The 26,915-nt window shown below is 41.6% G+C and overlaps 1 protein-coding gene across 5 annotated transcripts in view; it reads right to left on the bottom strand.

The window, feature by feature from the left end:
- The window catches only part of SHANK3 (SH3 and multiple ankyrin repeat domains 3), a 375,382-nt gene that overhangs the window by 243,394 nt on the left and 105,073 nt on the right, over positions 1-26,915 (bottom strand). For 3 of the 5 annotated variants that reach the window (XM_040343142.1, XM_040343144.1, XM_040343146.1), the window contains exons 4-6: positions 5,405-5,513; positions 3,036-3,190; positions 321-488 (exon numbers count right to left, since the gene is read on the bottom strand). In XM_040343142.1, the coding sequence (XP_040199076.1) occupies positions 321-488; positions 3,036-3,190; positions 5,405-5,513 (432 nt within the window). The remainder of the gene's footprint in view (positions 1-320; positions 489-3,035; positions 3,191-5,404; positions 5,514-26,915) is intronic. The other 2 variants (XM_040343143.1, XM_040343145.1) reach the window with 1 other exon arrangement.

Below are 26,915 nucleotides of genomic sequence, written 5' to 3'. Positions count from 1 at the left end.
TCTATGTTTTATAAGAGAAATTAGGAAATATATATTTTTTTTCAAAATGTTAATTTTTTTCATTTATATAATAATTTAAAAAAAAAACAGGCCAGGCAATTGTCAGTTAAAGTATCACAATCCTAAATAGCAAAAAATGCCCTGGTCATGAAGCTGGTAAAACCTCACGGACGTCATGTGGTTAACGTCCATAGTTCAGGCCATAGGTGTACTTTAGCCCTAACCCCAAAACTATGTGTGTTTAGCGCACACAATTTTGAATCCAAAGGATGTTCCATGCTATACTTCCTCCCCAGAAATTGTGAAGTACTATGTCTCACCTGGTGAATCTCCTGCCAACCATTCTCATCTTCACAGCCAAGGTTGGCATAGTCTCTGAGCAGAAGTTCACAACAGTATGGATCTCCTCCCACCATTGCGCTGTGATAGAGTGGTGTCAGGCCACGGCTGTCCTTATAGTCTGGAGAAGCACCTAAGTCCAAGAGGGTCTGAGTACAAGATGAACAGAGAAAAATGGTAAGTAGAGAAGGTTGCAAGAAAATAAGTCATATACACTGTAAATAGACATATAAAACAAGTTTATATACAAGAGAAATTATTACTACATAATAATAAAGTGTAAACCCAGGACCCTGCATTCACTATATCTGGTCTCCCACAGTACACAGAACATGGAAATGCAATAGTTTTAGTAAATATAAACTGCTCAATACCTTTTTATCATCAGCAGTTAGTGCAGTCTTGTGACTTCTATCAGTGTCTAGTTAAAGCTTGTGATAGGAGTTTTCATTCTCCCCTGATTCTTGTATGAGGCTGCAGGACCCCTCTCTACCAAAAGAGTGATCAGATACAACAGGATCAAACAGCCTTTTTACATAATGCAGAGGGTTAACCCCTTGGGTTCCACAGTGCGTATAACAAGCATGCTTTACTGCATATATAGACTGATTTTACTGTTGTGGGTTTAATAACACTTTAAGTACATTGTAATGACAAATAAAATGTATTTATTGGCTAAAATTATTTTATCCTTAATAGACTATGGGTAGAGTATTCTAATATATTAACCATATACACAAGAAACAGGAAAAAGAAAACATTGGGCTTGCCTAGGCTAATCCTATATATTTTGTCAGGTAACCGATTGATAGTTTTCAGTTTTTTTGTCCAGCACGGTGTCATATATTAAAGCGTAACTCCACTTTTGTTGAGAAAAAAACATGATCTATGTAAATTGCAAGGATTATAACAACCGTTGTTGCAGATTCCTACCTTTTGTTATTCTGAAAAATCCCTGTGTGCTTGTCTGTGCCTCTGCACTGAGTGGGTCTAATGGGAGTGGATTCATAATTATCAGTCAGCTGTGGCAGCTGCAGGGCACTAATGAGGAAAGCTGCTGGGCCTGCATCCCTTTAGCCATGTTCCTATTAGAAATATCTAACCAAAAATGAAATTTTTGTTGCAGTAGATGCCTAAAATCTAACTTGTGTCTTATGCAGACTTCTGGGAAAATTTGTGAGCCAATCACACAAGCAGGAAATGATGTTTCTGGGGAGTGGTCAGTACAAATTCTGTGTACAGAACAACTCCAAGTAGCCATTTATAGAAAATTACAGTGGCTGCAGATTGAAAAAGTAATTTTTAATAACATTCCATTACAATATGACTTGTATCGCAATTCTATATGCTATATTATTTTTTCTTTATTTGCTGTTTTTTTCCCCACAAAAGTGGTGTTACCCTTTAACCACTTAAGCCCCGGACCTTTAGGCAGCTAAATGCCCAGGCCAGGTTTTGCGATTCGGCACTGCGTCGCTTTAACAGACAATTGCGCGGTCGTGCGACGTGGCTCCCAAACAAAATTGGCGTCCTTTTTTCCCCACAAATAGAGCTTTCTTTTGGTGGTATTTGATCACCTCTGCGGTTTTTATTTTTTGCGATATAAACAAAAATAAAGCGACAATTTTGGAAAAAATTCAATATTTTTAACTTTTTGCTATAATAAATATCCCCCAAAAACATATATAAAAAAAATAATTTCCCTCAGTTTAGGCCGATACGTATTCTTCGACCTATTTTTAGTAAAAAAAATCGCAATAAGCGTTTATCGATTGGTTTGCGCAAAATTTATAGCGTTTACAAAATAGGGGATATTTTTATTGCATTTTTATTAATTATTTTTTTTTACTACTAATGGCGGCGATCAGCGATTTTTTTCGTGACTGCGACATTATGGCGGACACTTCGGACAATTTTGACACATTTTTGGGACCATTGTCATTTTCACAGCAAAAATGCATTTAAATTGCAATGTTTATTGTGAAAATGACAGTTGCAGTTTGGGAGTTAACCACAGGGGGCGCTGTAGGAGTTAGGGTACACCTAGTGTGTGTTTACAACTGTAGGGGGGTGTGGCTGTAGGACTGACGTCATCGATCGAGTCTCCCTTATATAAGGGATCACTCGATCGATACGCCGCCACAGTGAAGCACGGGGAAGCCGTGTTTACATACGGCTCTCCCCGTTCTTCAGCTCCGGGGAGCGATCGCGACGGAGCGGCTATAAACGACTAGCCGCACTGTCGTCCTGGATCGCTCCCCGAGGGAACCCGACCGCCGCATGTAGCGCGGGGGGGTCCCGATCGGACCCCCGACCCGCGGAAAGGCAAGGATGTACATGTACGCCCATTTGCCTGTACGTGCCATTCTGTGGACGTACATATACATGCGGCGGTCGGGAAGTGGTTAAGTTAAAAAATTTACCGTATCACCTACATTTTCACATTCCTATTACATAGAGAAGTAAAGTCCTGAATTATTGTGGAAAGATAGTGAAGCAGAGAATGAAGCCACACCAATGAGGTTTATTAAAAAAAACAAGCTTTCAGCAAAGATATTGCAGAAAGATAGATTTCCATACCAATTATCATATTCTTTCACATGTATATAGGAATCATCATTTCTTAGCACAAAAATGTCAAGCCCTTATCTTAACTATGCATACATTTCTTTTTTCTATGTTACAAACTCACTCACCATCAGTACGGCATGGTTGCGGTATCGCACCGCTTTGTGCAGAGCCGTTAGCCCTTCGCGTGTCCTAAAGTCAAGGTGTGCACCTCCACTTCGTAGGATTTTCACCATATCTGCTCCTCCCTCCAGCTGAGAAGCAAGCGTGAGAGGGCATTCTGCTGGGCACAAAAAATGATCCATTAGCTATACTTTACAACCTGTCCTTAGGTGACAATGAACTACATAAGCCACTTTAACATAAAGCAGTGATGAAGAAATTAGCAAGGCCACAACAATGAATGCTATTAACTGCTTTTATGTAAATAAAAAAGGAATAGTAGTGGTAAAAAAAGCCCTTGTGGATATAATTAACCTTTTTTTGGGGCTAATTCTCCTTTAAGGGTGTGTGGCAGGAGGCGTGTCCTATGCCTACATACATTTGCTAGTAGGTGTCCCTCATTCCCATCTCAAAATGTTGGGAGGTATGAAATTGATGTCCTTTTTTACCCACAGATGCCAGGGGGTACAGAGGCAAGTGGAGAGAGAGAACATTTGCACACATCTATATATATAAGATATTGATACATACTACTGGGACATAAAATGAAGAAGAAAACTCCATCATTGGCACAGACGGCATTAAGAACCTGACAGAGATTCAAATTCTTCTCTATCTGAAACTACAAAAATCACATATTGGGTGGAGCTGAGATTAGGATTGATTTATGCAGAAAAAGCATCCAACCTGGATTGCTCCGGTTTTCCTCACTTGGTGTTGTTCACATAACTTTGTTTAAAAAATGGCACAGGTACCGTATATACTCGAGTATAAGCCAACCCGAATATGAGCCGAGGCACCTTATTTTACCACAAAAAAAATTAAAAAACATATTGACTCGAGTATAAGCCTATGGTGTCCATCTGCATGCCTCACTGCGTCCATGCCTCACTGTGCCCATGCCTCACTGTGTCCATGTGCATGCCTCACTGTGCCCATGCCTCACTGTGCCCATGCCTCACTGTGCCCGTGACTAGACTGGCATTTAACATGGGAGTCTATAGAGGGGTGCCTGGCTTTGAAAAATTGGTTCTCCCCAGCCGTATGTCCCCCAGACAACAAACTTTGCACACTTGTAGAGGAGAAATGGGGCTACATGTGTGCCAAGTTCCGGGTCCAGGGGACCTACGACCGGCCGGTACCGGGTCCCCAAAATCACCAGAGAAATTACCGTTTAGCATGGGAGTCTATGGAAGGGGTGCCCGGCTTTAAAAAATCGTTGCTCCCCAGCCAACAAACTTTGCACACTTGTAGAACAAGAGTGGGGCTACACGTGTGCCAAGTTTGGGGTTCAGGGGACCTATGGCCGACCGATACCGGGTCCCCAAAGTCTGTGAGATCAGGCGCAAAAAGGTGACTCGAGTATAAGCCGAGGGGGGCATTTTCAGCACAAAAAAATGTGCTGAAAAACTCGGCTTATACTCGAGTATATACGGTAATAAACAGTTTTTATGCATTGTAACAAGTGGTGCCAATAAATTCAATGAACCACGCATGCATGTGTGCTTCAGTGCTCAGAAACTCCTGCATCATTATTAAAGTCCACAACATGGAACTGCATGTATTTAAATGATTTAAATGCACCCATGTTTTAGTTTCATTATGTGTGACTAGGGCTGGGGAAATTAAAGATTAATTCCTCGATTAATCTTTAATTTTTTTGATCGATCAAAATTCTTTTGATCGATCAAAATTCTTGACGTCACCGGACAGTGACACTTACCCTGCTGAATGCGAGCAAACTGCACCCATTGGATTGAGGTACCTTTGCATCTGTGGAGCAGGAGGATGCATCAGGCTCCATCAGGGGAAGGGGGCAAAAATAACCATCGTTTTCCTGTCCTAAGCAGTTTTGTGCAGACAATTCTTTGTGTATCGACAACATCTGTTCCGTGCAAAAGACTGTTCAGTTCTTCAGGGTATATTGTCAATAAAATGCGATCATGTCTGGCTAAAGTGATGCCTACTTGCCTACTATAAAGTGACTGACAGTCAATATACTAGATACGTTTTATAATTAAAGTTAAACTTTCTAAGTTTTTCTAAAAGTTTAATAAGAAAAAATTACTTACGTCAGTGCTACAGTTTGAATTTAAAACGTATTTGTGTGAACTGTGAACTAACTAGTGTCGGGTGATTGTATATAGTGTATACCACATTTACCACTGACTAATGCAGAGTTGCAATGCAAGGAGATCAGCTAAAAGTAGTTGAATCTGAATATGCGTTATAATTAATCGAAATAAGTCGATTAATCGATTAAAAAAAAAAACTATTAATCGAACACGAAAATTTTAATCAGTAACGGTCCTAGTGTGATCTAAACTCCACTTACCACCTGTATCTGGATCTTGATAGTTGGGATCCAGACCCCTCTCCAGCAGCCTGCTCACCTTCTCAACATTTAAACACTGAACATACTCCATGAATTTCTTTAGATTGCCCTATGCAATAAAAAAACAGAAGGAAGAACATTAAAAGAAGCAATCCATGGGGACTATTTGATGTTGAATGGGATCGTGGAGAAGCTGTAGTGCCTTTTTATCTAATATGATCAACCAGCTGACAAACCCATGGGGGACTGGAACCTTATAGATCTTTGTCACATTGACAACACTGTACACTTATCAAGACAGACAATGCCTTCAGCGTCCCCACATATAGTTACCATACCAGATAAAATATGACTTTTATAAAAATCCTATTTATCACTTAAAGCAAAATTAAGCTGGAAAGAAAGGTCGGCAAATTAAGCTCTCTAAACCAACAATAAATATTTGTAATCCTTATGCTGCTGGCATATATACTGTATATTATATTTTCATGTTTTAACCTTTTTTTATTTTTTTTAAGTTGCTTCCTGGTTTCTGGCCTAGGCCAAAATGATATCATACACCCCAGGAGCCTTCATGGGCCTTTTTCTTTTCTTATACAGGAGGAGGGCTTTTGTAAGCTAAGCACACCCTCCTTCCTGCATGCCTAAGGGCAGATGGATTCCAAGAAGTAAATGCTATATGAATCGTCCGCCCTTACACAAGGGTCGCTGCAGCTAGAAATTCTTTGGGTGCATTTTTCAAAGTGATTTCTCAACACAATAAAGCAGGGAGACGTGGATTGATGGATGTGTTTGCTGTGATTTTTAAAAATGAGTTAAATAGCATTTTCAGTTTGTGGTGTTCAGATAAACTTTAGTTCCGCTTTAAAGTGGACCTTCAGTCTTCTTTACTACTTTATATAATGCTGCTCGTTCCCCCCTTTATTACTTTTTGAGAAAACAAACGTTTTCAAGTTAGTTTTTATCTAAAACCACTGAAGCTTCTACCTTCTCACCTAGGAGAGAATGATGTAGTCCCAGCTACCCACAGTCACCTCAGATATCCCTGTTGCAGCATTCCAGGAAGATTCCTGCAATAAACTACTGCGCATGCACCAGGAATTATCCAGCATACTGCCCATGTGCCCAGAATTATCAGGGCAACTCAATGCACAAGGTAAGATGGGATAGAAAATAAAAAATGTCAACAAAACCAGCTATAAAAAAAAAGCATCGGAAATATTCTTGTATAACATACAGTACTCAAATGCACTTGCACTTACAATAGGCCTATAGTCTACAGATTATATATGTCTTAGGGCTCTTTCACACTGAGCGCCCGTACAGGTCCGTCTGTCAGTTTTTTTTGCGGACCTGTACGGGCGCTCCGTGTTCCTCTATGGAGCCACGGATGTCAGCGGTGACATGCCCGCTGACATCCAACCCGCTCTGATCCGCCAAAGTGTGACGGAGGAAAAACCTACTTTTCCATCCGTCTGGCAGATCGGATCAGGTGAACACGGACAGACGGTCTGTGTTCATCCGATCCCCCCATAGGGGAGAGCGGAGAAAAGACAGGGCGGTCCCTGCACAGTGTGTGGGGACCACCCTGTCATCCGCCGACTCAGCGGGGATCAACGGAGCGATCCCCGCTGAGCAAGCGGAGGTGCACGGGGCGGATCATTACTGATCCGCCCCATGTGAAAGAGGCCTTATTCATTACTTTTGTACATTTTTTAATGTTTTACAAGGAAGAACCAATATGTGAGTTGTATTTATTTGAAAGACAACTAATTTTGAAACATTTACAGTGCCTTGCAAATGTATTCACCCCCTTGGCTTTTTACCTATTTTGTTACATTACAGCCTTTAGTTCAATGTTTTTTTTTTTTTATCTGAATTATATGTGATGAATCAAAACACAATAGTCTAAGTTGGTGAAGTAAAATTAGAAAAATATATACATAAAACTATTTTTTCAGAAATAAAAAACTGATAATTGGCATGTGCCTATGTATTCACCCCCTTAAAAAGCTCTGGTGCAACAATTACCTTCAGAAGTCACATAATTAGTGAAATGATGTCCACCTGTGTGCAATCACATGATCTGTCATTACATAAACACACCTTTTTGCTGCTAACTTTTAATAAGGAGACTTACCTGTCCAGGGTGCCCGTGATGATGGCAGCCGAAGCCGAGCAAACGCTCGGGTCTCGGCTGCCCCGCCGCCATCCTCGGTGAGGGAATCAGGAAGTGAAGCCTTGCGGCTTCATCGCCCGATTCCCTACTGTGCATGCGCGAGCCGCACGGCGTGACATGAATGGGTGATGTCTCCTGGGACACACACAAGGTCCCAGAAGACACCGCCCCCCCATTCCCCAGGAGGCAGCAGAGGAGGAGAAGAAAGAAGATGGACCGTGGATCAGGAAGTGTCATATTAGGACGATCTGCCTAGCAACAGGCACTTTAGGTATGTATAAAAAAAGATTTTTATTTTTTATTTATTTCGTTTTTTGCAGCATTTTTTTTTTTTCTTGGTGGAGCTCCGCTTTAAGGAATTCAGAAAGCTACATTATGGGGGTTATTTACTTGCAAAGTGCACTTGAAATTTCACTGAAAGTGCACTTTGAAGTGCAGTCGCTGTAGATCTGAGGGGGACATGCAAGGAAAATAAAAAACAGCAATTTAGCTTGCACATGTTTGGATAATAAAATCAGCAGAGCTTCCCCTCATTTTAGATCTACCCCTCAGATTTACAGTGACTGCACTTCTAAGTGCACTTTCAGTGCAATTTCAAGTGCACTTTTCACTTGTAGTGCAAAGTGGATTTGCCTTTCGTAAATAACCCCCTATGACTCTGAAGCAGGGGCGGACTGACAACTCATGGGGCCCCCGGGCAATAGAAGATTATGGGGCCCCTCTGGCTTACAGATGGCCACCACGCCAGGAGGCAGTGCAGAGGCAGGGCAGCTAAAATCTTGGGATATTCACATTAAAAGCATGTCAGTTTCGGACATATCAGGGACAGATCTAAAAAAAACACAGATTTTTACATACTGTCCCTGGTTTTACTGAGCCTGGCAACCCTGATGGGGCCCCCTAGTGGCATGGGGCCCTCAGGCAGTGCCCGAGTGACTCAATGGTCAGTCCGCCCCTGCTCTGAAGTTATGAGCTAAAGATTGTAGACTAAAGAGAATTGTAATGAATGTGTTAATCCTTAATGGTAAACCGTCACAGGAAATATGCAGGTTGGAATTGTGAATCACCCCTCCTAAAAATGCTTGCTGCCTGGCTGTGACGTTGATCCAATGGCTTAATAATGTACTGTATGCAGATTGGCAGTTCTGACTACCCTATGACTTCACTTTTTTCTCTCTTTACTACAATTGCTTGTACACCATACTCATGCACAATGCTCTTTTTGACTACATTTCCCATGTATTATTCAATGCATTTTAGTTTCTGGAGCATTATTTGCTGGAGCATTATGCCGTCATTCTAGATGCCAATCATTACCCATATAACTGCATGTAACCACATAATACATCAGGGGGAATAACACAATGCTTGAAGCAGCAATAAATCAGAGCAATTTTTTTTCCTTTTCTCACCTACGATTAATAGTCCGTGACAATACAAGTCCTAATCTGAGCACAAGTGGGAAGAAATAATCAGGAAAACGCTGGAGGAGGAACAGGAAACAATTATCACAAATTGTATGTGCTGTTCTATTAGCATGAGCCTAAACAAACAAGTCTTTAAAAAGCCATGTCGTATGTACAGGCTTCTGAAGGTAGTGTTCTTTGCCATTTCTGTAAACCTACTGTTCAAATAAGATTGCTCGTTTGAAATTTTTTGACTAACTTGCCATTAGCTAATATAAAGAATACATGTTGTGGGAGATTTACTAAAACTGGAGCATGTAGAATCTGGTGCAGCTGTGCACGGTAGCCAATCAGCTTCTAACTTTAGCTTGTTCAATTAACCAATTCATACCGCGCTAAAGCCGAAAGATGGATACAGCGCGACTCTGCTGTTACATAGTTACATACTTAGTCAGGTTGAAAAAAGACACAAGTCCATCCAGTTCAACCACAAAAAACAAAAAAACAAAATAAAAAAACACAGTACAATCCTATACACCCAACTCCATACCCACAGTTGATCCAGAGGAAGGCAAAAAAAAACAGCAGAGCATGATCCAATTTGCTACAGCAGGGGAAAAAATTCCTTCCTGATCCCCCGAGAGGCAATCGGATTTACCCTGGATCAACTTTACCTATAAATCTTAGTACTCAGTTATTTTATGTACATTTAGGAAAGTATCCAGGCCTTTCTTGAAGCAATCTACTGAGCTGGCCCGAACCACCTCTGGAGGGAGTCTATTCCACATTCTCACAGCTCTTACTGTGAAAAAACCTTTCCGTATTTGGAGGTGAAATCTCTTTTCCTCTAGACGTAAAGAGTGCCCCCTTGTCCTCAGTGGTGACCGTAAAGTGAATAACTCAACACCAAGTTCACTGTATGGACCTCTTATATATTTGTACATGTTGATCATATCCCCCCTTATTCTCCTCTTCTCAAGAGTGAATAGATTTAGTTCCAGGAGGGCATCCATGGAAGTCCTCCCATGTTTGAATTCTGGCACGCTCTGTGATCACAGTAAAGAGATCACAGCAGCCTTTTACCATGTGATAAGCTATAGCTGATCACAATGTAAACAGACTTGATGGTTATCATCAGTACTTTCCTTGTACTCTGTCACAGCGTGAGGAAAGGAAAGGAAAGCCGGTAACCAGCAAATGTCCTGATTATCAGTGCAGCCTTATCACTGCCCATCAGTGCTGCCTATAAGTGCCCATCAATGCTGCCCATCAGTGCCACCTATCAGTACCCATTAGTGCCGCCTCTCAGTGCCCATCAATACCACCTATCAGTGCTGCATATCAGTGCAGTCTCATCTGTGTCAATTAGTGCCACCTCATCAGTGTCTCCTCATCAGTGCAGCCTATCAGTGCCCATTGTGGTGGAAAGTTTGAATTTCATATTTATACCAGGGGAACCAGTGTAAAGATAATGTATATGTTTTACTGGACTGGTTCAATTTCGTGATATGACAAAACTAAGCACACTTAAAAAATGACTTCTCCCTGATAATTACATTAGCCAAATTGTCCTTTTGTTATGAAGCGAAGTTGGACAGGCTGAAAGGCTCCATCACAGGAGGGGCCCTTAACATACTAGTGTAATAAATGGTCAAACTACGCATCAAAGGATTGCGTGACACACCAAAGACTGTTTTTTGGTGTGTGCTAGAAACATTTCTTTAAGGCTTGAAAATGCAACCAATCAGATACTGATTGGTACTCGGGACCAATGAATATCTATGCTTGAGGTTCAACCAATCAGTTGGTAAGGCAACTTTAAAACCAATAGAAGTATAGAGGTTTTGAATCCTGTAAAGAGGGGGTAGGGACTGAGGGGGGGTATAAATCAGTCAGGCAGAAAGATTTTCTGCCCTTTTCCCCTGGAGATGTTGACCTAGCAGCATGGTGATGTAATCTCTCACCTTCTCCCTCCCTCCCTCTCTGTCTCTCTCCCTCTCTGTCTCTCTCTCTACAACTTATCATCACTTATTGTTGAATCCTCTATAGCCATATTCTTATTAATATCATGTAGGTTGTATCAGTATTCAGCAGTATCCTCTCTGTTTTAACAAGTGATATCATTTATGTTACGGTTGTAAATATTGGATTAATACAAGTGTCTTCTCTGTATCAATAAATGTAATCCTTTTTCTCTTTTTCGCACTCCTATCGTTTGCTTTATTTGTTATATAGACAAAAAGGTTTTTATAGCTTATATTAATTATTTACGTGCGACAATAATATTTCTATAACACCATCAATGCTGCCCATCAGTGCCACCTATAAGTGCCTCCTCAGCAGTGCACATCTGTGCCTCCCCATCAGTGCTACCAATCAGTGTCCATTAGTGACACCTATCAGTGCCCATCAGTCTCACCTATCAGTGCAGCCTCATCAATGCCTATTAGTGCCACCTCATTAGTGCCGATCAGTGGCACCTCATTAGGGCAGCCTATCAGTGCCCATCAGTGAAGGAGAAAAATTACTTATTTGCAAAATGTTATTACAGAAACAAAAAAGTTTTAGTTACATTTTTTAATACTCAGTCTTTTTTTCGTTTGTTTAGCAAAAAATAAAAAACCCAGCGAAGATTAAATTCCACCAAAAGAAAGCTCTATTTGTTTGAAAAAATTATAATAATTTCATATGGGTACAGTGTTGCATGACTGCGCAATTGTCATTCAAAGTGGTTAGGCTTTGACAATAAAACCTGGAAGCTGATCCTGGATGATTCCCCCATTGTCTTCACTTATTGAGAACTGCTTAAAAAATCTTCTGTTAATTGGTTTAGAAACGTTGTACGATATAGGACTTTTAAAACATTTATAAGGGCCTCCATGTAAAGCTCAATAAAATAAAATGAAATGTGATAATGCACAGTGACTTGTAGTGTAAATATCAATGTGCTAACTGGCAGCATTGTAAGATAGGTAAAGTTTGTAAAAAATGTATTAGAATTAAATAAGTGCCAAAAAAGCTCTAAATCCAAAGTGCTTCCCAATCCATAATAAACAGTTGACAAAAAAAAATTCTAATATTTTGTATACAGCAATTATACTGAACCGTACGCAGTGATTACACCAAAGAAAGTAAAAAGAATAGTATGTCACCAGAAACGCCCCTTTCAAATCAGTAATAATTTGTCACACCATCTCCTCCTTGACTCTAGAGACTTTGATTTCCTTCCTTGCCTGTTTTCCACTGATTGGTATTGTTTAGTCTTATAAGCTATTTTTTACTTGTATTGTTCCATGTTAAATTTATACCAGAGATAATAATCCACGTATTAAAATGAAGTAAACCAACTTGAAACTCCAATGTTTTCTGTATATGCTTAACATAGTAAAATAGCCATAAGGTGCGCTAAAAAAAAAAGCTAAATAAAAAAACAGCTTGCCTTTTATTTATACAAATCCTAGGTAACATTCATACCCATAGATAAATGATCTTATTAAACAATCCATGTTTGCTACCAGGGAATAATATTATTTAGCAATATAAAGCTAAACTTAATGGTCGTGTCAGATGAGATATCTGTTGCCAGTGGCAGAAAGACCAGGTTAGAACAGCTATTTTTTTATGGATTTATTACCTTACTGTAGAAATACAGTAAGTTGTGCCAGACCCAAATTGGATAAAAGAGGCAAAGATAATATTTATTGTTGATAAAACCAACTACTACTGCTCAGCAATGGCTGTCAAGTTTATACTGGTTCTAATATCCATCTAAGCATCCAAGTTTGAGTTCTGATAAGGGGGTGGTGTTGCTCCCGAAACACGTTAGCTGTTTTTATATGACTTTATTATCAGCAAATTAAAATGATCATGGACTCTTTTGTCTGGTTTCGGTCTGACAATCCTTTCTGTATTTCTATGGTTTGAGCTGCCGGGTGGCCATCGAGGGAATCCTTGCTGTAAGGGGAGACGCCTTGCCAGACCTATTAATCTTGAAGTTTTCCTGCATCTGACTACACTTGCAAGTCTAGAAGTTCCCAGTGCTTCTTTGACTGTGTTGTGTTGTTACTGGTCTGGAACTGTGCCGTATCTTACTTGCTAGTGAAGGAGCACCGAGGGAGCAACATTTTGTCAGTCTGTCCATGAAAGAGTGACTTCATTAGAAATGGCAAATGATCTATTAGGCCTCTTTCACACGAGGCGGACTCTGTCACTACGGAGTCCGCCAGCTTTCGCCATCATCGCTGAGCCGGCGGATGACAAGTCCCTCTCTGCTCACTGACCGGGGAGGGGCTTGTGCAGCGCCGCTGTCTTCTATGGAGAGATCTGATGAAAACGGACAGCATGTTTGTTTTTATCGGATCCGATCCGCCATGGACTGATAGGGACGTATCGCCATACGTCTGATTTTGGCAGATCGGATGTCAGCGGATATGTCTCCGCTGACATCCGGCGCCCCATAGGCATGCATGGAGCGGCCGTTCAGGTCTGCCGACAAAACTGACAGGCGGACCTGTACCTGAAAGGGGCCTTAGTGATCTTGTCTCATTGGATGGCTTGGCTGACATCAGCCATAGAGGAAACTTTGCTAAGCACTGTTCACTTGCTAACTGGTAATACTATAACACCAACTTCCTTTCTGAAAAAAACATACTTTCTTTGTAAAAGTATTTGGTATATATAGGCATTGTAAGAAATGAAAGGAAATAAAATTTCAGTTAAAAAAAAAATTCAGTAAAAAGAAAAAAATTATAAAACATGCATCCAATTCAGTATTGTAAGTTAATGTTATTATGAATTGGCTTTTCAGTTTATTCCGCAGACAGCTATGATTTAATTACAACGGCAAAACATTTTTTTTTAAATTATTTCCTTATAACCACTTTCCGACCACAATACGTATATATTCATTCGTGGTTTACCGGGATTATGGTTGAAGATATCAGTCATAACCCAGGTAAGGTTTTTTTCTGCAAGCGGCCGGCTTTTTCATGAAGCAGTAGGAGAGGATGTCCTCCGCCGCCACCGGTGTTTCTCTGGCTTACCATTTCCGAGTTTCACCTGGGAAGCGATTCGATGGTCCAGCCGGCTGCACCCATAGGCGATCAAAGAGTTCACACTCTTTGATCGACTCTATGGCCTTGGAGGACTGGAGCGACACCATGACGTAATTTAGTGTTAAGAAAATCTTTTTTTTTTTTTTTTTTTGAGCGAAAGAACATTTTTTTTTTTGATCTTTTGCTTTTAACGTCCCTGGCGGTAATCCCGAGTGTGGCTCTGGGTGAAATTTCAGTACCAAAAGCGGTAACCCCGAGCCACACTCTTGATCGCATTGCAGGATCCAGGAAAATTTACTTACCTTGTCCCCTGGATCCTGCGATGTCTCCCCGCTGTGTGTGCAACAAGCTGTGTGTGCAAGCTGTGTGTCCTCTGCTCGATTCACAAAGTGCCGAGTGCCGAGGTCCGTTCCCTGGGAGTGTTGGGACGCACAGGGATGGAGTTCGGCGCCAAATTCAAAAAAATAAAAACACAGTACACATACAGTATACTGTAATCTTATAGATTACAGTACTGTATAAAATTATTTCACATCCCCTTTTTCCCTAGTGGTCTGTCCAGTGTCCTGTATGCAGTTTTACATTCTGCATTTCCATAGAAACCAAAAAGTGTCCCTTTACGTCCCTTTAAGTGGTTTTAGAGCAGCTAGAAAACAGCGATAATAAATTAGAATCACTTGCAGAATTGATTGATAACGATTTATGGGGAAATTCATCATCAAACACTGAAAGTAACGACAGCGACAATTCTGCAATTGAGCAAATTTCTGTGTTTTTGATTTGATTACATTATTGAATAACTTTTATTATTATTATATTATTATTTGTTATAATTATTAATAGCTATTTATTATATTAGAATTTATGATTTTGTGTTTTAAACTTCTATCATACTCTACTAGACTCCTGTTTGGACAGATTTAAGTGAGTTATTTCTAAGAATTACAGGCCTACAATATAAAACGCCAAATTTACATGCAAAACAATTATACCGCTTTCAGCATAAAAAATCGGACATAATCAACTGGTTCACTGATGAACTCCAATGGAAATGTAATTTTCTGTTCATATTATTAGCCAACAACATTTTACAGAAGAAAATAATTTTTTAATAATTACTATTAGCGACTAAAGAAACAGAGCTTCAGACACCTCTAGAATCTTCAGCATCTGACGCTTCTGGGTTGGTCAATTGCCTGTGTCTATAGCACTATCCCATCTTCACTACTACATTATTATTATGTCCTTTTAGAGACATACAGTATTATTGACATAGCATTTTGGGGGTTGCCACAGCACGTAGCAGGCAATCAAAGTCATCTAGCATGGCTGAAAGTGACATGCAGAAAATGTTACCAATGCCTATAACTCTGCAAGAGAGTGAATATTACATTTAACAAAGACATTAGTACTGGTATATATTAAAATGTTTGGTGCTGTGTGCAATTACCCTTTATTTGTATCTTTCAAAATAGACAACTGTTCTTCCCCATGCCCTGATTAAGTCTTTGATGATAAAATGCGTTGGGTGGAGAGACAACACTATGCTTTCAAATTCAGCTGCCCTTGATTTCCTGATTGTTGTTTGTAATGCCAGGTTAAGATTCGGGTCCATGGCACAGTACTAAGGGAAACTGTCTCTAACTCCTTCAGAGCCGTATTCCCATTGTGCATGCACAAGCTGCGCTACACTTTGTGAATAGTCCCACAAGGCCACAGAAGGCCACAGGCAAAGGGGGGTGGGGGGAGTTAACTTCCGCTTGGATTGCCTAGGCGAACAAGAGCAGGTTCCCTCTCCCCCCAAAAATTATAATGTGGTGGGGAGAGGGGGGTCTGGACATAAAGTGGAACTTCCTCTTTAGGTTCACCATTAGTTGCCCTTCTTTTTTAACTTTACAACCGTGTAATTACTCTAAAAGTCTGCATCACTAGATTTTTTTTTTATCTGAAAGAATATTGTGCTGGGAATTGTTTCAAATGGAGTGAGACCTTACATTCATCTTGGGAGCCATATATCTTGATTAAAAGAGAAGTATGTTTTGTTTTTTTTTTGCTATTCATACTTACCTTGGTGGATGGAGCATCAGGCTGATGCTGCCGCTGTTCCCCTGCGTCTCTGCACTGAGAAGCGAGCCACCAAACACCGCCGATGGCTCGGTTCTCACTCCTCCCCAAGCAGAGCTATACTGACCGTCAGCATGGCTTCTGCTCTACTCAGCGCTTATTGGAGTGCCAAGCAGTCAAGGGGGGGGGGGGCTGTCTCAGCGGTTTGCTGAGACTGCCATCAATCAGGGAAGCTGGCGGATCCCGACTTGGAAGACTTCAGACCGCTCTCTGCTGAAAACGGGTCACAGGAATGCAAAACGAATTGCACTCCTGTGACCCAGAGGAGAAGCCCAGCCTAAAAAGCTCAGGCTGGACTTCTCCTTTAAGTCCATGCCCAATTTATGGTGGAGAGTGCACAATTTTTGTGGAGCCAGATCGAATTGCAATCTCTCTCTCTACAAACTGTTTTTCATGAATTACTATAGATATAGGGCCAGATTCTCAAAAGAGATACGACGGCGTATCTCCAGATACGCCATCGTATCTCTGAGTCTGGCCGGTCGTATCTATGCGCCTGATTCTTAGAATCAGTTATGCATAGATTTCCCTTAGATCCGACAGGCGTAAGTCTCTTACGCCATCAGATCATAACTGCATATTTACGCTGGCCGCTAGGGGCATGTACGCTGATTTACGCGTCAAAATATGTAAATCAGCTAGATACGCAAATTCACGAACGTACGCCCGGCCGACGCAGTACAGATACACTGTTTACGTTAGGCTTTTCCCGGCGTAAAGTTACCCCTGCTATATAGTGGCGTAAGTGCGGCCTACCAATGTTAAGTATGGCCGTCGTTCCCGCGTCAAATTTTTTACGTCGTTTACGTAACTCGTCCGTGAATGGGGCTGGACGTAATTTACGTTCACGTCAAAACCAATACGTCCTTGCGGCGTATGAGGAGCAATGCACACTGGGAGATTTCCACGGACGGCGCATGCGCCGTTCGTGAAAAACGTCAATCATGTCGGGTCACAAGTTATTAACATAAAACACGCCCCCCTGTTCCAAATTTGAATTAGGCGGGCTTACGCCGGCCTTTTTACGCTACGCCGCCGAAACTTACGGAGCAAGTGCTTTGAGAATACAGCACTTGCCCTTCTAAGTTGCGGAGGCGTAACGTAAATCGCATACGTTACGCCCGCGCTAAGATACGCGGATCTACGTGAATCTGGCCCATATTTTATAACTTTTTTATATATTTTTTCAATTTTTTTTTCTTGTGTGCAGTGTATTGCTAGATTATGAAGTGCTTCTTCTATAATTATTTGCATGTTTTTTTTATAGTAATTTATCTTTCAATAAAACTTTATTGTCTGCAGATCTTATTACAACATCAATATCTGTGGAAGATCCAAACTTTAATGGATTCATGTAACCACTATACAATTATTTAAATTAAATGTAACTGTGACTGGTAAGTTTATTTATTTAAAAAAAATGATTCTTAAATATTTTAGTGTCTTTCATTGTTCATAGTGGCTTCTTCCTGCTGTAAGGATATCCTCAAGGAGATCTGGTTACACAGTCACAGTGTTAAAAAAAGCTGAATGGCCAAATCAATGTTCTATGAGATTATGTAAAGTGAATGAACAAACTGGGGGGGGGGGGGAACATACAAGAAATACTTTCCTGAGAAAAATAATCTCTTTCATAATCATTTTGATTTAAGACTCTCAATTAGCCACAGTCCGGTCCATGTACACAGGTGAGACGCGTTGTTGTTGCAGGCATTTCAGCAAATTTTCTATATGACTGAATTGCTGTGTGGGCGTAATCCTTTGAATCTTCCAGTCTGATTTAGTTTAATTACCTATTCTTATGAGAAATGTGGCTGCATGTGGGGGGTTAATTCTACAGTGAACCTGTACATGCAATTAAGCACCATATTTTCTTGAAGCCTTTAGGCTCATTTGTTCATTGCATGGCTACATGATCTTTGCTGTTCCCTAAACAATGGTTTATATGGAAATCAATTTTTAGGAGATTAATGTAAACTACTATGGTGCACATTGCTGATAAAAGAACAGGCTCTAAATGTAACCCAGTAGAATGAAATACGGGATATACGAACACTCTGAAGTCACAAATAACACTACTCCAAAATTAAATATTAAAGTGTACCCGGATCATGTATGGGACGATAATCAGGTGTGATGACCCCAAACTGAGGATAATGCGGCAAAAAGTTTAAATTTAAATCTGATATTAAAGATTAAACAAACCTGAAGATTGAACAGCCCTACACTAGGACACAGTTGAGCTTAAAACACAATGCAGGCCATCATAAATTCTGTTAAAACATTCCAGGATCTGCACAGCCTGTTAATAAGCATTGTCATAAATGGCTGTCATAAATAGTACTTAGGAGAGGCTGGAATTCAAGACTTTTAAAACAGCCCTAGTTTAAACAGTCTGAAAGAATGCATATCTCTCAGACAAGAGTTAGTGACCTACATTAACATACAGATGAGCTACCGAGAGTTAAAATTCATACAATTTCAATAATTAATGCTACAAAGGTTTTTCATTAATAATAGTTAAGAGAATGTGGGGAAAAAGGGAGAAGCCTTTTTAGGCACCCCCTTTACCTTATGGGATCGTGGTGTTGGCATTTTAGACATTAATATAGGGTTTTTAATGGTGCTCGGTCTAAATGGTTAGTTGGGGTCATGTGACTAAGAAGGTTCTGGAAGGTTAGGCCTTGTACACACGGTCGGACCAAACCGATGAGACTGGTCCATCGGTCCTTTTTCAGCGGTTCACCTCTAAAGTGGCCTGACGGTCTGATATGTGTACACACCATCAGTCCAAAATCCGAGCGGGTCAGAACGCGGTGACGTCAAACACACGACGTGCTGAATAAAACGAAGTTCAATGCTTCCAAGCATGCGTCGACTTGATTCTGAGCATGTGCAGGGTTTTAACCGATGCTTTTCTGTACTAACCATCGGTTTGGTCCGAGGGGGCATCGGTCCATCGGTTCGGTTTTGAAGCATGTTTAGAAATTTTGGACCAAAGGAAACCAGACCAATAGCCTATACACACGGTCGGTTTGGTCCAATGAAATAACTTTGGTTCATTCTCATCGGACCAAACCGACCGTATGTACGGGGCCTTAGTAGGTCAGGTAGAGATTGGTCCCTTAAGGTCAGATGACCTTTCAGAACCTTCTAGAAGGCCTATTTAAGGAGCTGTTTTTCTAGGGTTTTCTGTTTCTGCCAGTGCAAGGAGCTCCCCTCCCCACCCCAGTTGCGGCCGGTTTATGTGGTGGCTCCCTTTGGTGTGGTAAATCAAAGGGGAGATGTAAGAAAATGGTTAAAAGTAAATGCTGAGTCAGCTCGAGTCTGAGTGGCTTGGTTGAGAATGGTTTATTTCTGAGAAGTTTTGGTGAAAAAATGAAAAAATTTGATGTGAATAAAGTTGATCTTTTAATCAAATATTTTGTTTAAACCAATAAACGAGGCCGTGGCCAATTTTATTGCCAAAATGTGGGTGTTGGTTGTTTTTATTCTAGTCTATGCATGTTTGCTAGTCATTGCCAGACACCTGCGATCCCATAACAATCAGTTTGATACCACTTCTGCTTATGCCATACTATGCAGAAAGCAGATTGGTGATATAGACATCTGTGTTGTTTGGTCTTTATAAAATCATTTAATTCCATTTAGTATTATGTTATGTCAATATTATGTTGGTTGTCGTATTGTAAAAACAATATGTAAATACAAACATACATAAGATACTTGTCAATGACTGAAGCATCAAAAAACACTTCTAATGCCCCTTTCACACTGGGGCGGGAGGTATTTTTAGTGGCGCTTTACCGCTAATTTTGCGGCGCTATTCGGTATTACCCCCCGCTAGCGCCTGAGAAAGGGTTAAAACCGCCTGCAAAGCGCCTCTGCAGAGGCTTTCACACTGGAGAAACAGCAGCAGCTGTTTAGGGTCGGTTGGTTTAGCGCAATAGCGCCTGCAAACCGCTCCAGTATGAAAGCGGTCTAAGGCTTCATGTACACTGCTTCTGGAAAAACGGACATTTAGGAGTAGTTGGGCATTTTTTCCAGCTGCCTCTGAACTCACCTCTATGTTATCTTATCAGTACATGTACACAGGGTGGTTTATAGTCGTTTTTAGGCAGTTGAGTTTAGAAGAATTTTTTGGACGCAAAAAAAATACTTTTAGGATAGATGTTGAGAGGCATTTAAAACGCCAAAATGCCTGTAAACGCTGGCAAACGCTGCAAAACGCGGTAATTCGTTTACAGAAGTTTTTAATTTTAACAAAAATAATAATAATAATAATAATAAAAATGCTTCTATACGCAAACGCTAAACGCGGCTAAACAGACGTTTTTAGACATTGGTTTCTAGCTGTCAAGTTAAATCGTTCAGGAGGAGATTAAGGGTAATGCTGCAGCCCTCCCCCCTCCCCATCTTACCATTTTACTTACCCTCTATCTCGCACCCGGGACGAGCACACCAGCAAAAGCCAGTGTCTTGAGTCCTGATGGGATGGATTCATAGCAGTAATTGACCCCCGCTGCTGTCAATGAAATCCAATGACACGGGCACCGGGGCCAAGTCCTGCTTTCTGTTTGAATAGACGCAGAAGCAGGACACGGGAGCGCGTCTGCATGGGTGTCTACAAAAGAGAGTGGTTCTCCGACGGGGCACTCGAGAAGAGAAGGAGTGCCACTTAGGGACCCCAGAAGAAGGGGATTGGGGCCACTCTGGGCAAAACCAACTGCACAGCAGAGGTAAGTATAACATGTTTGTTTTAAAAAAAAAAACTGAACCTTTACAACCCCTATAAACAATGTCCTGTGTACATGAAGCCTCACACCCCCCAGCTCTTTTGATTGGGTAGAGGTTTTCTCTGTGAAACCCTCAGGAGGGTCAACAAAAAGCTGCTACAATTCGCAGCTGCAGCTCTCATTTTTCACGGGAACCATCAGGATGCGAAGAGTCTTTTCTGAGGGCCAGTGACTCAGACAGAATCAGACTTACTCTGAAGTGAGCTGGACTGTACACAAGAACTGAAGATCATGGAAACTTGCCTAAGTACCTTTCATTTTTAATCCTATTTATTTTACTATAGCTATTGTCTGTTTTAGATTATTAATACTAGTATAAAATACTCCCCCCCCCACCCCGCCGCCGCCATTACGCCGCATCCCGCCGCCGTTACGCCGCTTCCCGCCGCATCCCTGCTACCGCGACTGTGTAATACGCGCCGGGAACATTACAGCTTTGAATAGCTGCAATGATTCGCGCCGTGCATAGACACTCCCCTTGCTCGGGTGAACTGTCCAATCCAGAGCGAGGGGGAGTGTCTATACGCAGCGCGGTGCCAATCATTACAGCTATTCAAAGCTGTAATGTTCCCGGCGCGTATTACACAGTTGGCGGTAGCGGGGATGCAGGTAAGCGAGACATGGCTGGATACATGGGGGGGAGACATGGCTGGATACATGGGGGGGGGAGACATGGCTGGATACATGGGGGGGGAGACATGGCTGGATACATGGGGGGGAGACATGGCTGGATACATGGGGGGGAGACATGGCTGGATACATGGGGGGGAGACATGGCTGGATACATGGGGGGGAGACATGGCTACATGGGGGGAGACATGGCTACATATGGGGGGAGACATGGCTACATATGGGGGGACATGGCTGGATAATGGGGGGGACATGGCTGCATATGGGGGGGACATGGCTGCATATGGGGGGACATGGCTGGATATGGGGAGATATGGCTGCATATGGGGGGGGACATGGCTGGATATGGGGGGGACATGGCTACATATGGGGGGACATGGCTGCATATGGGGGGACATGGCTGCATCTGGGGGGGACATGGCTGCATCTGGGGGGGACATGGCTGCATCTGTGGGGGGACATGGCTGCATTTGTGGGGAGACATGGCTGCATTTGGGGACACATTTAAAAAAAGTATCGGTATTCGGTATCGGTGAGTACTTGAAAAAAAGTATCGGTACTCGTACTCAGTCCTAAAAAAGTGGTATCGGGACAACCGTAATTATTAATATATTTCTTGAATTGTTTTTTTTCCTTTCACTAAAATTATAAATTGCTAGGTTAAATGCATGAATTCTCTCAATAAAGAAATATATCTGTTTTATTGATTCTGGCATGGCATCAAATATCACAGACATTTCTTAAAGGTTTGATTTAAAAGGCGTGGAAACGGCTATAGTTTGGTATGTAAAGCGTTAACTGCAGCGTTTACCAACCCCAGTGACAACCACTCTTATTTTGGGGTGCCCAGGTTGTTGTCCGACTCCTGAGAGTTGGAAAATCTCTTTGCAGGGTGAGGCAGAATGTGCAACCATCACACTCTGGTGGCAATAGCAGGATCTGTCATCACATTTTTGCAGTCTCAGATCCCACTGCTGCCACCAATATGTTACAGTAGCAGTTTCAAATCCAGCCTCTGCTACCAGAATGTGATGACAGGAGTATAGGATCTGCTGCTGCCACTAGATTGTGATGATCGCACTCCCACCCTGAGTCACTGGCCCTCAGAAATTAATTTTAGCATCTTTTTGTTGACCCTCCAGAGGGTGTCACTGAGCAAACCCCACCAAAAGACATTTACTTATTGCCAGGTATCCAATCTATATTTATTTTCAGATGGCACACTTTAATAATCTGACAACCAACAACTTATTGAATGAAATTAACTTATGATTTGATAAAGACAAAACATGTCAAATTAGATGTCTATTTATGCCTTCCTAATAAGTATCCATCAGAATCTTGGAGAAGAAACAACTTCATATTAAATCAAATAGAGACATATTTAAGCTCTTGCACTTCTTATTAAAAATATGTAGTTTTATCTGCATAGTCAGGGCATAGGTGCAATTCAAAACTGATCTCCAGGCAAATATAAAAGGCACAAATAATGCAGCTCTATATTCATTAATACATTATGAAATGAATTTTTTAAATCCATTAACATTTACCTGCATTCACAAACTGGTGGTTTGTACAGATCCTACTATAATATACTTATTTTTTTTTTCGTAATGGCAATCCTTTGTTGGATTTAGACTTCACTGTTCCACCTTTCAATCAATTTACCTATCCAACATTATAGTTGATAATTAAGGACTGGCAGTCCACTAAAAAATATTGTCATCTCAGGTTATACTAGATTTATTATGGTCGAATAGCATTTTCAGAAATGTTACAACTGGCAGGATTTTCTAGATGGGAAAATGCATGGATTACTATCCTGATACAACTGTATTCTGATGAGGTCTTGAAAACGTATCAACAACAACTCTGTACTGTGTATCATTTTAATAATTTATATTGGATCAAAAAAGTTTTTTCCAATATTTACATCTAAGGCCCCGTACACACGACCGTTTTCCTCGACAGAATCCATCAAGAAACTTGGTGGCAGAGCTTTTTTGCCGAGGCAAACAGTCGTGTGTATTTTTTTCATCGAGAAATCTGTCGAGGAACTCGACGAGAAAAAAAGAGAACAAGTTCTTTTTTTCCTCGACGGGAGTCTCAATTTCCTCGTCGTGTTCCTCGTCGGGCTGGTTTTCGACTAGAAACACGTTCGTGTGTATGCTTAGAAACCCACGCATGCTCAGAATAAAGTATGAGACGGGAGCGCACCTTCGGTAAAAGTAGCGTTTGTAATGGAGATAGCATATTTGTCACGCTGTAACAGACTGAAAAGTGCAAATCGTCTCTTACCAAACTTTTACTTAAAGCGGGAGTTCACCCAAAAATCAACTTTCTGCGGTTAGATCCAGCATACTGCTGACATCTGTAGTATGCTGGTCTTTTTTTTTTTTGGTACTTATCGTTTTAGCAGTATTTCTTCTATGGCTCCGAGCAGGGAATCCTGCGGGGAATGGGCGTTCCCGAAGGCAAGCAAGTTGATTGACGGCCTTCGATAGCGCGTCACGGCTTCCGAAAATAGTCGAGGTGACACTTGGCTGTTTACGGCGCCTGCGCCTGCCGTGTAGAGCTGACTGCGCAGGCGCCGTAAATTGCCGAGTGTCACTTGTGTGTATTTTCGGAAGCCGTGACGCGCTATCGAAGGCTGTCAATCAACTTGCTTGTCTTTGGGAACGCCTATACCAGGAAGTAATCCCCGCTCGGAGCCATAGAAGAAATAATGCTAAAACGATAAGTACCAAAAAAAAATAAAAAAGACCAGCATACTGCAGATGTCAGCAGTATGCTGGATCTAACTGCAGAAAGTTGATTTCTGGGTGAACTCCCGCTTTAACACGCAGTAACATGAGATTAGCAAAAGCAGCCCCAAGGGTTGTGCCAGTGGAATCCAACTTCCCCTGCCGTCATATGTGTTAAACGTCACGGCGTTTGAGAACGACGAGATTTGGTCTTGACAGTACGCAAAGAAAGCTTGTCAAGATTCTCGACAAGCCTAACAAAGAACTCGTCGAGGAAAATGATGTTTCATTTACGACGAGTTCCTCGGTCGTGTGTACGAGGCGTAAGACATGCTTTAAAGATTCAAGGTTTGGCCCCAATGGTCTCCTTTTCTTCTGTTCCTATTCTGGACAGTATAGTTACAGCAAATTCTACCATGGGCCTCATCACCAAGGTCTATACGCGGTTGTTATCTGAAATGTTGCTGACGTTACTGTTCCATGTAGGCAAAGATGGAAGGCAGAAATGTATGTGGTCCTAGGGGATATATATATGGGTTTAAATACTATAGAATGTACAGCTTGCCTCAATATCTTCTACTCATAGAAAGACTCAACTTTTTATTTTGCATAGGACTTATTGTAATCGTCCCCCGGAGTTGCTGCACAGGGTAGGCAGGAGAGAAAATCCTGAATGCACAAGACGCGCTCAATCTCTTGGCTCCTTTATGCACCTCTTTTGGAGATGCCTAAAGTTATTTTGGTATTGGCAGGAAGTGCTGGATTTGCTCAGTTCTGTATATGATACCGCCTTTTAGGATATGTAAATTCTAATAGCCTGGATTGTGATTAGACAATGGCCATTTTGAGATCTCTTTTTATAGCATGTAAGCGGATAGCCTCCCGCTGGGTTTCACCCAACACTCCTACCCTTGGGAACTGGATTCGGAAAATAGATATATATGCAATGTTTGAAAAATACACTTATGTTCAACACAACACCTTTCAGAAGTTCGAAAGGATATGGAGAAAATGGATAGATGCATCACGTTCTAATTTTAAATTTAAATCCATAATAAAGACTGGAGGTATAAAGGTATGAAGCTATATTTTTAGTAAAGGGGCAAGGCCTGTCGCAGAAAAGTTTTCGTATATACTAACTGTTCTGGAGTATTTCTTATTTATTTTTTTTAACAAGAAAGTTCTGGAGTATTTCTGAATTTTCTTTGAATATCTGTGAATATCTTGGGAAAATTACATGATAATATATCAAATGTACTAATGCTAATGATACTGCTTGGAGTGGCGATTTGACCTTTGTTTGAATATTTTTTTTTTCATTGGCTGTTATTCTTTTCTTTTTTTCTTTTTTGTTACTGTCTGTTATACTTTAAAAATAAAATCTGAATAATAATAATATATAAAAATGCAAGCAGTGTGAATAAGTACATTTCACCTGGCATCAGCCTCTTGCAATCTCTCTGCAGCAAAACTGGGAGCAGCACAAGGAGCCAGTCAAATATTTTGCAGTGCTTATGTGCCAACACGAACAATGCTGATAGGATGAGAGATCAGAGTAGCAGATAGATGAGCTCATCATTGTACTGCTTCTCTTTTCACTGTCCAGTCACAAGCAGATGGGGTGGCTTGTTGTGGCCTCTGCAGCTTACACATGTATTTGAAAATGTGTGCAGACTACACCCCTGTTTTTAACATGAACCGTTAGACAGGACAATTTGGTTTGATGTAGACTGGCTAGTAAGTTGAGCTGGGAAATTTTCTTTGTTTTATTTTGACATACATTGCCCTTCCATGTGTTCCTGGCTGTTAAGGCCAGTGATAGGTTGAGACAATTGCCATTTGTTTTTCCTGACAGAGGGGCAGGGCTGGACTGGGACAAAAATTTGGCCCTGGACTTCATCCAGACTGGCCCACTTTGACAGGTCTCTCTCATGGCGGCCGGACAAATCCTGCACCCCCCCCCCCCTGGCCACCAAAGCCCCCTCTCCCCTTCACTAGCCACTAGCCGTTCTACTTTATTAGATTAGAATGGCTGGTACTGGTATTCTTATAGACAGTACCAGTGGGGAAGCTAGACATTATTTCACCCGGGGCAAGGAATCAGTTAGGTGCTCCCCCTTATGGGACAAGATTAGGCAGAAGTGAGAAACTCCCAGGCCATAGCTGTTGAGTCAGTTGTCTGTCCCCTCCCCCATGCTCCTCTGTCGTCCCCCCTGCTCCTCTGGTCCTCCCCCTGCTTCTCTGTTCCCCCCAGCCAAGCGCTGCGGGAAGGAAGAGGAGGTGAGCGATACGGGAAGGGAGAGACAGAGGAGTGGAGGGGGGCAGCGGTCCGCTGTCACTGAAGCAGGCCCACTGAGCCATCGGCCCACCGGGAAACTCCCTGTAGTCCCAATGGCCAGTCCATCCCTGCAGAGGGGCAAGGCCTGTGAGCATTACTAATATGTAGCAGAGTAAAATCAAGTCTCCTGCCGTGCCAGGCAGGGCTGTGCTGTGTTGCAGAGCTGTGTAAATCTCAAAACTGGATGGACAGAAATAAAAATCCTTTGCCAGGTAAAACAATTAGTAGTTTAACTATAGA

The sequence above is a fragment of the Rana temporaria genome, chromosome 3 (genome assembly GCF_905171775.1).
Source record: "Rana temporaria chromosome 3, aRanTem1.1, whole genome shotgun sequence".
Classification (NCBI taxonomy): Eukaryota; Metazoa; Chordata; class Amphibia; order Anura; family Ranidae; genus Rana; species Rana temporaria.
The sequence above is the reverse complement of the archived record's forward strand: the minus strand, read 5'-3'. Positions and strand labels throughout refer to the sequence as shown.